The 12,880-nt window shown below is 36.5% G+C and overlaps 1 protein-coding gene across 3 annotated transcripts in view; it reads right to left on the bottom strand.

Annotated features, from left to right (window-relative positions):
* The window catches only part of Mindy3 (MINDY lysine 48 deubiquitinase 3), a 65,199-nt gene extending 59,366 nt beyond the window's left edge, over positions 1 to 5,833 (bottom strand). For all 3 annotated transcript variants that reach the window (XR_012442155.1, XM_074056597.1, XM_074056598.1), the window contains exon 1: positions 5,515 to 5,833. Coding sequence is in view for 2 of the 3 variants with exons in the window: in XM_074056597.1 (XP_073912698.1) it covers positions 5,515 to 5,608 (94 nt within the window). In the remaining variant the exon portion in view is untranslated. The remainder of the gene's footprint in view (positions 1 to 5,514) is intronic.
* Positions 5,834 to 12,880: the final 7,047 nt, after the last annotated feature.

Here is a 12,880-nt window from a genome sequence, read left to right as displayed (position 1 = left end):
AAAGGCAATAGTGAATTAAATTGCAGGTACTTTAGGACACATCAGGATAGTGCTATCAAACTGATCTAGTAGTGATAAATGCCATCCTAGAAATATACACAGCCAATTTAACTTGAGAACACTCTTACTGATGTAATAAAAGCAACTAATTTTATTGCCCTTGAATGCAATGTCTTCTTTTCTAAATATTCTTTGTGACAAATTGGAAACTACCTATAATGCCTTACTGCTACCAACCAAAGTATGATGATCTAGCTACCATTACCTAAAGCAAAAGCACATGTGCAATTTTTTTTAAACTGCAACCTAAACTAGTTGCTTTTTAAATTGGGGTGCTCGGATTTCTTTTTGTTGCTGTTTGTTTTTACTTTGAAGAATTATCAATAAACTACAATTACTCAGACTTGAGTGTATGGTAGACATTTTCTCAGAAGTGAATCAAGAAATGAATCAAGACACATCAAGGAAAATCACTGACAGTATTTTTACCTGTGATAAAATTTCAAGTTCTCAAGCAATAATGTGGAAAACCTGAGTCCACAACTGTGAGTTTGGCAGCTTCTCAATTTTTAAAAGTTTTCTGATGAGATCAGTAGTAACAAATGTGACTTTTGATATTAAATAATACATTAAATTTACAAGGCTATCATAAACCAGTGGATCAACAATTTCAAAATGACCAATACATGATGTTAATAAATTAATGAACAGGTAAAAGATCCATTTAAAATGCAAGACAGACAGGAGGTGGAAAACTTCAAATTCCATAGTGCAACCAATTTTGAAGTCACTACCATGTGAGTTTTGGTATAGTATGAAAGAAGAATATCTACAATTGTTTCAATGCAATTTTCTTTTTCTTTCTTTTGGTATGACATTTGAACTCAGGGCCTTGTGCTTGAGTAAGGTTTTATTTGGGTTTGTTAGGACGTAGTTACTTACATTGTGTTCTCATACTCAAATTATTTTCTCATTTTAAAAGGAATTTGCTTATCATAAATGGCTGATTTCTGATTAATCTGAAATTATTCTAATAACTGATCATATATATATACACACACATAAAATTTTCTATCACAGTTCTCTCTAAAGTCAAAGAAAAGCCTTATGTAGTTTCATGTTTTATAGTTCATAACTAATTTAAACTTGAGCTATTAGCCTCTGCAACTTTCCAGTTCCTAATTATCATTTCTTATTCTGTGTGTGTGTGTGTGTGTATGTGTGTGTGTGTATGTGTGTGTATTTTACTCAAACCAACCTGACAACTGACCTCCAAAATTCTAGCATTTCATATAAACACAAGGTCATAGAATGACTTGGTTTGACTATGACAAGTCAGATGATCATAGGTCTTACTTAAGTTAGCTAAAAATAAAATTAGGATAGCTACATTTGTTCTTTGCTATTTTTCAGGTTTGTTGTAATACTTAAATGAGATTTCCAAAAACTGTAAAGCATATGCACGATAGCATGACAGACACCCTTAAGACTTCAAAAATATACAGTATCAAGGAATGTCACATGTGCTTACAAATGATAAATTAGAAAAAATGGTTGTTAGGTGAATTACGATTTAGCTATGTTGATAAAGGAAAAACTATATTTAAAAGAAATAAAAGCTTCTAACAAAATCTTCAATAATATGATCCACACTCAGTATAATCCTCTTTGGGAAAGAAAAATTAATGATACTGATACATCATTTTATTACTTTGGTATAATATTAAATCACATTATAATAAATGCCAAACTTTCAAACTTTGACTCAAATTCCTAATACACTTTATACTTGTATTTTAAGCTGAATCTTCACTTTTCCTGTTACTTATTAAATCTCAGTTTCATATTATTTAATAAAGATTGTCCTGAAAACCTAAAACTCTACTTTTAACCAATTATAGTCCCTTCCCCAAACCTAACCCCTAAAAAACCCCACCATATTGATCTGCTACAAATAGCAAAACTGAGTTTCTCCCTTTCCAGCTAATCTTTAGATGAAATAATAATCTGAACCTTATAGGAAAGGAAAAAATGGTTTCTGAGAGTTTGCAAGCTGAAGATCTCATATGCTTTTATAAATCAAGTACTGGAAAAGCCCCTCTCTCTGTGGCTGCTTTTGCTTCAATAGCATAAAGGTGGGTTGAGGAAAAAAACAAAACAAAACGCAGAAACTCTGCAAACTGAGCTACACAATCAACACTGAAAAGAAACTAAATTCCTAATAAGTCAAATGTTTTCCTTTATAGGATTAATACTACTTCTGTTGCACCTAGATGACTTTTACTTTGGTTCTGTTATGATACAGCCAATCACCACTTTCCCATCTCCACACTTCCCCCTGGAATACTACAGTTGTCTCTAATCTTAATTTCACACTTCATCCACTATAGTCTGTCTTCTAACATGCAGCCAAATTTACCTTCTAACAACTTGTCAAATCCTGTGTTTCCTTTCCTCTACACCTTCCAGTGACACTCCCCCCCTTTTCATTCAGGGTAAGAGCCAAAGTCCTTACAATGGCCTAGAAAGCCTTAAATATAATTTGGACCATATTATTTCTTACATCAACTTTTATTACTCTCTTCTTCCCTCACTCCCTCTACAGCCACTCTTTCCTCCTCCTTGTTCCTTGAGCAATAGACCAGATATATTCTACATTAAGACTTGTATAATGGCCATGCCTTCTGCCTGGAACGCTTTCATCAAATGTCTGAATGACTAAACCAGTGCTTACACCTTCTTAAAATGAGTAACATCCTGGCCATCCCTACCCAGATCTCCCTGTTCTCTTACCTTCTATTATATGCACTTAATGTATGATATACCATATTTATTTGCCTTCTCTCTCACCCTATTAAGTCTCAACTGCAAGGGCCTGAATCAATGGGGTAGTTTGTAACAAGAACAAAAGATTAAGTGGTGATAATGAACTAACAAAGTGGAAAAAAAAAAGGTTTTCTTCAAATGTACTATATGCAAATGTGCAGGAAGAAAACAGGGAGTAGAGAATAAATCTTCAAGTCAAGAAAGCCTATATCAAGCCTTCAAATTCAGTGGCTTATTGTCTTTAAATAAAAACTGGCCAAAAACAAAACACTTACCTCACACAGTTTTTAAATGAAAGATATTTAGAGAACTATCTAAAAATGTCAAATCAATTAAAAACAACTATATGCCACTCTTTCAGTTTGTTTTAAACAGCCATATCAAAATAATTTAACATGACCATAAATAGAATTTCACAAGTAGAGAATCTCCAGACTTGTACCTTGCTTCCAAACAACTGAGATTGCAGTTGTCAACTCAAAGCACAATTATTGACCACGAAATAAAGCCAGGGTTGAAGTCACACTACTTATGCAGTAAAACAGTGTTGTGTGCTGATTCCCAAAGTCCCAAATGACTGCCACAGCAATATTTAGCAATGACCTCTAAGAATGAAGGAAGGAACACAACACTCTACAAAAATAAAACTAATTAACAGCCCATTCAGGGGTAATAAAAAATTTTGTTTGGGAGCCTTAAAATCTTGATCAATGTTAGACTTTGAAGGACCATAATATAACTAACTGCACCTGGGATGGGGGAGAGGGGTTGATAAGAAGTACTGTAGTTTGAAATGGTACTCATTGAACTAATTTTTAATCTTGTTAAGGAACTTCCACATGACTGATAGGCACAAGGTAGAGAGAGTATTCTAATATATTAATATAAAGTTCTTTTTATAATAATGATTATTGATTAAATAAACATTTCCTTGTGATTGTAAGGGCAGTCACAGGGATCTATGGCTTAGTCCACACTTTACATACTTTGTAAAATAATACAGCAGTAGCTACCACTTACTGGGTGTTTACTATATACCAGATATTGTGCAAAGCGCAGATACGTATTTACCTGGATTTTAACCCTCAGAATGACCCTATGAGGATGACACTACAGAAGACAACTGAGGCTTAAATAAAATAATCATGTGAACCTAGAACTCAAGTAAGCATATTCAAAGACCGTGCTATAGGTATTACAAGAATTGCACTGCAGTATAAACAAGGCCGAATATTGTTATTTTACATTGCAATATGCCTAATAAGTACTAGCTGATTACAAGGGAAGCAAAGTTTTTCTTAATGCTTTCCAGTTGCGTGTATTTTAGAGCTGTACATTTTTAGGATAATTCAAAGTAGGACATAAGTTTTACAACAAAATCTGCAAAGGCAGGTGTCTAAGATTTTAGAAAATACTGTTTAACTGATGTAATTGAATGCATAAAAGGAGTCAAACTAAATACATATGGGGTTAGAAACTCAAAGGAAAATAAAGAAAAGTGAGCTGCATTAGGAGTTGGGAGACTTGGCATTGGCTCCTCCTTCTATCAATTTGTGCAATTTTGACCCAGTCATTTCACCTTTACACTCATTGTTCCCATCTGGAAAGCAAGAGTGATGAACTAAACAGTCCAATTTACTGCAGCAAGTCATCATTCTAATTTTACCAGGTCTTAAAACTGGCATATCTAAAGATGGAAAAATGATTACTTCGATCCTAAATTTTTGTTACAAAATACATTTTGAAATACGACACAAATTTCTACTTACTACAGAAAAAAAATCACCCAAATCTTTTGAGAACCAATGTTCTCTAAATAATAATAATAATAGTAATAATAGCGTTTTACATACATACTGGTCCTTCTGACTCCAAAGGCAATGCTAACTACCTCACTATTTTTTCCTCGTCTCCTTAAGTAATGTGTTAATTGGGTTTTATTATCAAAACTCAAGAATCAGGGATAAGTATTAGTATAAAGCGCCCAGTGCACAGCAAAGTTCGGTGCAGGCATTCAATAAATGATTATTTTCATTTCATAAACTATTTGTATTATTAAGACTTTTATATAAGTATAAATCCTGTCTGGGTAATATTACACTGGCACAGGAAGTGCTGTGATCCATATTCCTTTTAACTGTAAACAGATACTATCAGATACAATCTCAAACCCGCGGACACTGAGCCAAGAGCAAGCAACATTGTATCTATATTCAGAGTACCACGCCTAACCACAATTACAATACAAACGACAAAACTGCTTTCTGGCATTAGCCACCTTGACTTTCCTGTGGACTCGCCTCCTCCCAAAAAAACCCAGCAAACACGGATTAAAGAAGGCTGTGTTGGGGGCAAAGATCCAGAGGGACCCAGAGCACCAATGGAGAACCTGGCACCTGCGCAGGGGCCACAACTTCGGTTTCTGCACGCTCAGCAAGGGACCATGTACCCCTTGTCCCCAGCTGAGAGGCGGCCGTCGGACAGAGATGGAGGACAGCTGTAGCCTCTCTCCCACTCAGCCTCCCCCACCCAGGAGGGCCATGCGTTTCTAGAAAATCCAGTTGGAGCGCCGGCACCAGGACCCGGACCGAGTGCGGGGACGCGGGGGACTGGAGCGGGAAGCGCCACCGCTGGACTCTCGCAGGGCAGGGGAGGCGGCGGCTGGAGGTGAGAGCCCGGCCAGGGTACCTTGCGTCCAGCGACAGAAGATGGTATCTGAGAGACCGGGGCTGCTCTTGGTGCCCCACACCAGCTCCATCAGCTCTTTAGTCGGTTCGGACATGATGGGGTACGGCCGGGCGGGTCTTTGCTTTCAGGACTCCTGCCCCGGAACATAGGGAAGGGGCGACTTCGGAGACAGGAGCTGAGGGACGACGGAGGCGAACGAGTGTGAACGTTAGGAAAGAGAGAGGCGAAAGGAGAGAGCGCTCCTTGCAGCGACCGCGCCTGTCAAGCCGGGTCAGAGCAGCAGCTAGGAGTTTCCCGTACCGGAAGTAAATCTACTTCCGGCTCCTCTTTAGTCCCGCCCACACGGGCGCGTCATCTCCCCGGAAGCGGAAGTGGAGGGTAAGAATTACTAAGGAAAGGCTTAGAAGTGCTGCTTGGCCTCTGGGTCGTTTTGATCGCTTTAGTGGGTTGGTGGCTTTTGTACCTCGATGTGGACCCCAAGTAGATGAGTTGCTACACCTCTGGCGCACCTCCTTTCTCTGGGCACTGCTCAGGTCTTAGCTGGAGGCATTGAGGCCCAAGCTGCATATTAATTATAAAAAGAACTCAAAGGTGATGGTTGAATAGGAACAGATAACCTGTAGAAAGCTGCTCCTGACTTTCAAGCCTTCTGCAATTTTTAATATTTTAAAAATATTTTTAATATTAATATTAATGACAAAAAAGCTAGAAATGCAGAGGTGATGGTTGAATCAGGGATAGGTGACCTATAGAAAGCTGCTCCTGACTTGCAAGCCTTCTGCAATTTTTAATATTTAAAAAAAATTAATATTAATATTAATGATAATATTAAAAATTTTATTATTAATGATAACAAAGCTGGAAACTCAAAGGTGATGGTTGAATCAGGGACAGGAGACCTGTAGAAAGCTGCTCCTGACTTGCAAGCCTTCTGCCTCTGTGCTTTGAAAAATCATCTAAAGGCAATCCAATTAGTACCTTGGAAACATCTGAAAAATATGGTGTATTAATGCATTAGAAATATTTCTGCCAGGGGTAACACAAGTTACAGAGCTATTTGTAGGAAAACAGACTCAAAGCATTCTGTTTATAAATGGTATAGCATTTTGATCCCTAATTTTTGAGACTGGAGGGTGCGTGGGTAACACCTGGAATTAAAAACCAGGTTTTCTTTATTGACTAGCATTCAGTTAAATTTAGTTTCTTTGAAAACTTCTAGCTATGCAGTTTAAAAAAAAAACTTACATTGTTTAAACTTTGAGTTTCAAATGAAAGCAAATTCTGCCTTTTTAAAATTTGTGTTTTTTGTTTCTGGGAAGTAGAGATAATTATGTTTTTTGGAAGCTATAACCTTTAGATGCAGTATTGAATAGTTGTTAGGAGGCCAGGCTCAGGGTCATGCAAATTCTGACCCATTGATTCTGAACTTATTAGCAAGTTAAGTACTCACCACCTTGGCTTTTTTCTTGATATAATAGAGCTAACATATTTCACATAATGTAAGAATTAAAAGGAAAGAGTAATGCATGCAAAGGATTAATAAAATAAGGGGTATTTTATAACCCAAAGTACTGTATACACATTTGATACAGCATTAAACTTTTCTGACATTTTAACTCATAAATTTTAGGCAAATTGTATTTTAGCATAATGATAAATTCAAAACATGTAGTTCCCTAATTTCAAAAACATGCAGATTTATATAAAAGAACTTCCTTGCCTTGGACTATTAAAATAAACAAACCCTTAATTTAAAATCATCCAAGATGAAAATAAGAGGATTTTCCTAATTTATACTTCATTCCCAACTTCAGCAGCCTTTCCTATAATTTGAGGAAATTTCTCAAAATACTTGTACTGTTTGTATCTATAGTTTTCCTCATTTTTATTCTCTTTAGCATTCCCTTTGCCCTATTTTTACATATCAGCTCTTACCTATCTTTCAAGATAGAGCATGCATAATAGTTTGTAGTAAAACTTTCTTCAGCCATTACTTTTTAAAGTAATAATAACATGAAATTTCATAGTACCTTATCTGTAACACACCTATGATAATTGTTGTCCTTGTATTTACAAAGAATTGTTTATTCTTCTCCTGAGATATAAATTATTGAATGCCCAAGATGTCTTATTCTAACATGGAGACTTGAACATCAGTGGATCTCAGTAAGTATCAAGAAAGGAAACTTATCTGTACTGGAACTTAAAAGTTCACTGTATGTCAGCAAGTGAGAGATCAGAGAATACAGTTCTGATGGGTTCAGTTAAGTAATATTTTCTTTATACAATTTGCGTAGTTCTTTCACTTTCTGCAAGACAGAAGAGTATATATTCATACAGCTCTTCAGTGGCAGACCTGTAAGTTCAGAGATGTTTGACACATTTGAGATTTTCCATTAGTGTATGAAATGCTAATTGTACAGTATATATAATTCTATATATTTGTTTACTTTACATTCACATGTAGACAGAGTAGTCATAGATTTAGTTACCTGCTTATAAATGCAGAGAAATAACTACACTTTCAAAATGGGACAATTCTTGACTTGTGATTTTTCTTAAGTCTCAGCTACTGAGTAGCAGGCAAAGTATTGTGTATTCATTGATACAGATATTCTTTTTACCTTAATATTATAATCCTTATTTGTATTGTTTAAGATATTTAACTAGCAGCACATATTTTTTCAATACTTGATCAATGTTAAATTACTTATTGGCTTAATTATTCTTTAATTATAATATTTAAATTGTGAACTTTACAACAGAAATGCAAATTAATACTCATTTAATGTTATTTCTTATCAGTAATTTTACTATAACAAATATGTACCCCTTCACAGCAACAGAATTAAGTACTCATTATCAAACCTTAACACTGTTTAATTATTTTCCTGTCTATCCCCCCAATTTTTCTGCCAAATAAAGACATAGTAGCTTCATTACCTGGTTCCTAGCAACTACTAAGAAAAGTAATATTCTCCACTTGGAAAACCCTCCACCAACAACAGGTGTTGGCGAGGATGCAGGGAAAAAGGAACCCTCTTACACTGTTGGTGGGAATGTAAACTAGTACAACCACTCTGGAAAAAAATTTGGAGGCTACTTAAAAAACTAAACATTGATCTACCAATTGATCCAGCAATACCACTCTTGGGGATATACCCAAGAGTTATACAGGTTACTCCAGAGACACCTGCACACCCATGTTTATTGCAGCACTATTCACAATAGCCAAATTATGGAAACAGCCAAGATGCCCCACCATTGATGAATGGATTAAGAAAATGTGGTATGTATATACAATGGAATTTTATGCAGCCATGAAGAAGAACAAAATGTTATCATTTGCTGGTAAATGGATGGAATTGGAAAACATCATTCTGAGTGAGGTTAGCCTGGCCCAAAAGACCAAAAATCATATGTTCTCCCTCATATTCGGACATTACATATAAGGGCAAACACAACAAGGGGATTGGACTTTGAGCACATGATAAAAGTGAGAGCACACAAGGGAGGTTTGAGGATAGGTAAGACACCTAAAAAATTAGCTAGCATTTGTTGCCTTCAATGCAGAGAAACTAAAGCAGATACCTTAAAAGCAACTGAGGCCAGTAGGTGAAGGGGACCAGGAACTAGAGAAAGGGTTAGATCAAAAAGAGTTAACCTAAGAAGGTAACACACATGCACAGGAAATTAATGTGAGTCAACTCCCTGTATAGCTATCTTTATCTCAACCAGCAAAAACACTTGTTCTTTCCTATTATTGCTTATACTCTCTCTTCAACAAAATTAGAGATAAGAGCAAAATAGTGTCTGCTGGGTATCGAGGGGGTAGGGGGGGAGAGGGAGGGGGTGGAATGGGTGGTAAGGGAGGGGGTGGGGGCAGGAGGGAGAAATGACCCAAGCATTGTATGCACATATGAATAATAAAACAATAAAAATTTTAAAAAATAAAAGAAAACCCTCAACTCCTAATTTAGCATACTTGCATTTCCTCTTATCAAAGCAAAATCATATATTTCAAAAACCTACACTGTAATAAGATTAAAAAGTTTCACTCAGGACAGTAAAAACACCCCATACTCATTTTATCAATAAAATGTATTTATGCCTTTGAATAAAAGCATAAATCTTATCAAAATTATTAAAACTTTTTTGCATCATCCTAACCTCAGGTCAGTAGGATTATTTTCCTACTGAGCACACCAAGTCCCTTTCAAATCTGTCACAGTCATATTAAACTATGGCATCATTTCCCAGATTATTTGCTGCTGGCATTAATATATGGTGGAAAAGGCATTCTGTCACTAATTGTGGGGTTAGGTAAATTTAAACAAGTTGTTCAACTGCAATTATTCAAGAAGGGAGATTGTGTAGAGTGTTAAGAGACACATTTCAATAATTTTATTCACTGAGCCTCTTACATAGTTTATGTTCTGCAAAATACTGTTAGGGAATCAGTGGCATAACTGAATAAACTTTTGAATGGAATTGGAATGTCTGAATGTTAGTTCCTATTTGGGCATTGACATTGGGTATGTCACTTCACTAGCTGTACCTAGTGATGTGTATTTTAGCCATGAAATACTATTGTGGCAAAATCCCTGCATTCGTTATACTAGAGAGAGATGAGTCAGAAATATCAAATAGAAATAAGGTGCTAGGCACTGAATTGTGTCCCTCTAACATCCTTATGTTAAGAGGTTAACCACTAACTCATTTGGGTTAGGGCTTTTAAGTAGGTAATTAAGATTAAATGAGGTCAGAAGGGTTGAGCCTTAATCCAACAGGTTTGCTGTCTCAAAAGAGGAGATACCAGAGGGCCTTCTCCTTGCACACAGAGGGAAGGTCATGAATTGCACAATAATAAGAATGGTTATCAACAAGTCAGGAAGGGAGGCTTCACCAGAAACTAGACATGATAGTCCCCTGATCTTGAGCCTCCAGAACTGTAAGAAGATAAATTTCTGCATAAGTTACCAAGTTTGTAGCATTTTGTTGAGGCAGAAGTTGGTGACTAATAGAGGGAGTCTGAATCTTAAAAGCATTGATCACCATCTTAAATAATAAGAATATCCACTAATATTTATCGATCACTCTTTTGTTCTAGTCACTATACTAAGCTCTTTATATGTATCACCATGTATAACTCGAAAATCAATGAGGTAGGTACTATAATGATCTCTTGAAAGGATAAGGAATTTGCAAGAAATGGAAAAAAAAAAAAACAGTATGGAAACCCAGGTGTTTCTGATCCAGGACCAAGTTTGAGTCCAAAGTCTATAGACTTAATCTCTGTGCTCAATACTACTTATTTCTTAATAATACAAGCTTTTATTTAAACATGAGAGTAGCTTGCAAAGTTTTTGAGTCACTGGTTATAAGTTCATGTTTATATTTTGTAAGGATAACAGGAAGTGAAGACAATGATTTAAGGTAGGAGAATTAACAAATAGCTAAACCAGAGAGGAAGTGGCTGCAACAGTCCACGAAGAGATGCTTAAGGCTTGAATTAAACCAGTGACAGTGGTGATTTTAGGAGCAGCAAATTCCACAGACATGAGGGTGAAGTCATCATGTTTGTGATTAGTGCCCTTATAAAAGGCAGTTAACTCTTCCTTTTCACCATGTGGTCACTAAAGAAAGTGCCATTCATGAATCCCAAAGAAGCTTTTACCAGACAACAAATCTTCCAGTACCTTGATTTTGGACTTTGAAATCTCCAGAAGTATAAGAAATAAGTTTCTGTTGTTTTTAATCCCACTCAGTATGTGGTATTTTGTTATAGCAGTCTAAACTAAGACAATTAATGAAAGTGATTTGAAGCCTTCTAACATCCTATTACTCTGACCTTTTTATCTATGTCCTTTTCCCACTTTTAAGGACTTTTGTGATTATATTGAGCCCACTCAGCTACTCTAGGGTACTCTTATTTTAAGGTCAGCTAATAAACAACCTGCTACACCATTATGATGGGTATGGAGAGCACTTTCAAGAGGTGGGGCCTAGAGGGAGGTCCTTAGGTCATTGTGGGCTGTGCCCTTGAAGGGCATTATGGGAACCCAGCCTTCCTTGCTCTCATTTTTGCTGCTTGTCCATGAAGTAAGAAGTTCTGCTCCATGCTACCACCATGATTTGTTGCCTTGTAACAGACACAAAAGCAACAGGGTCAGTCAATAATGGACTGGAATCTCTCAAACTGTGAGCCAAAATAAACATTTCCTCTTTATAAATTGATTTATCAGGTGTTTTTGTAGCAGAATATAACGCACAGCAGTCCACATTTTCTTGGCTCAAAGTTGGTGTTGGAATGTTGCATTAAAAATCAGAGGAGGAACAGGTATCTGATCATGAACTCCCTGGTTCAGCTAGTGTCATGGCCACCAGCATGGTTGCTTTCTAGGCTGAATGCCATGATTGCTGGAGGATGAATGACCTCTGTTACTGGAACTTTCGTTGCCACACATTCTGCAGATTTAGGAAGTAGCCTTAGGTGGGACTAGAGCCTAGGCAGACAGACACAGGTCTGGCTCACTAAAAGCAAAGCATAGTAAATTCCCAAAGCTGTTTCCATATTCTTTAGTTTTTATTTTTGAACTTTTTTATTTGTGCTAAGGAAAGAATTATTTTGGCTCATGGTTTCAGAGGTTTCAGCCCATAGTCATTGACTCTATTGTTCTAGGCCTGTGGTGAGGCAGCATATCATGAGGGAAGCTCACAGTAGAGGAAGGCTGCTCACCTCATGGTGGCTAGAAGACCTAAAGAGAGGGGGAGAGGAAGGGCCTGGGGACAAAACACACTCTTCAAAGGAATGCCCCCCCAGTGACTTACTTCCTGATCCAGGCCCCACATACTAAACTTTCCACCACCTCCCATTAGCCTATTAGACTATGAACCTGTCAATGGATTAATCTATTCATGAGTCCAGAGCTCTCAGAATCCAATCAGTTCCCAAAGCCCCTGCTTCTGAGCACTGATACACTGGGAACAAAGCTTCAATGAAGAACCTTCGGAGGACATTTAAAATTCAAATTACTATAAAATTTTTCAAACATACGAATAATGATGAGAATAGCATTAATAAATTTGTCACCTAAATTTAATAATTATTTTTTTCATCTATTTTTAGTAAAATTTAAGATGTCAAAGGTGATCATCTGATTATTAATGTAACTAACATTGATTACTGTTGTAAGATGTCAGTGGCAAGAAATCTGTGGACTATGTAGTTAATTTAATTCACTATTAACCTTTTATCTAATGTCTTAGCATTAATTGAACATTATTGCCTGAATCTATTATTTCATTGGGAGTTGCATATTCTGTACTTTTGTTTTGTTGGAACTGGGGATTGAACTCAGGGCTT

Source organism: Castor canadensis, chromosome 15 (assembly GCF_047511655.1).
Source record: "Castor canadensis chromosome 15, mCasCan1.hap1v2, whole genome shotgun sequence".
NCBI lineage: Eukaryota > Metazoa > Chordata > Mammalia > Rodentia > Castoridae > Castor > Castor canadensis.
This window is presented reverse-complemented; position numbering and strand designations above follow the sequence as displayed.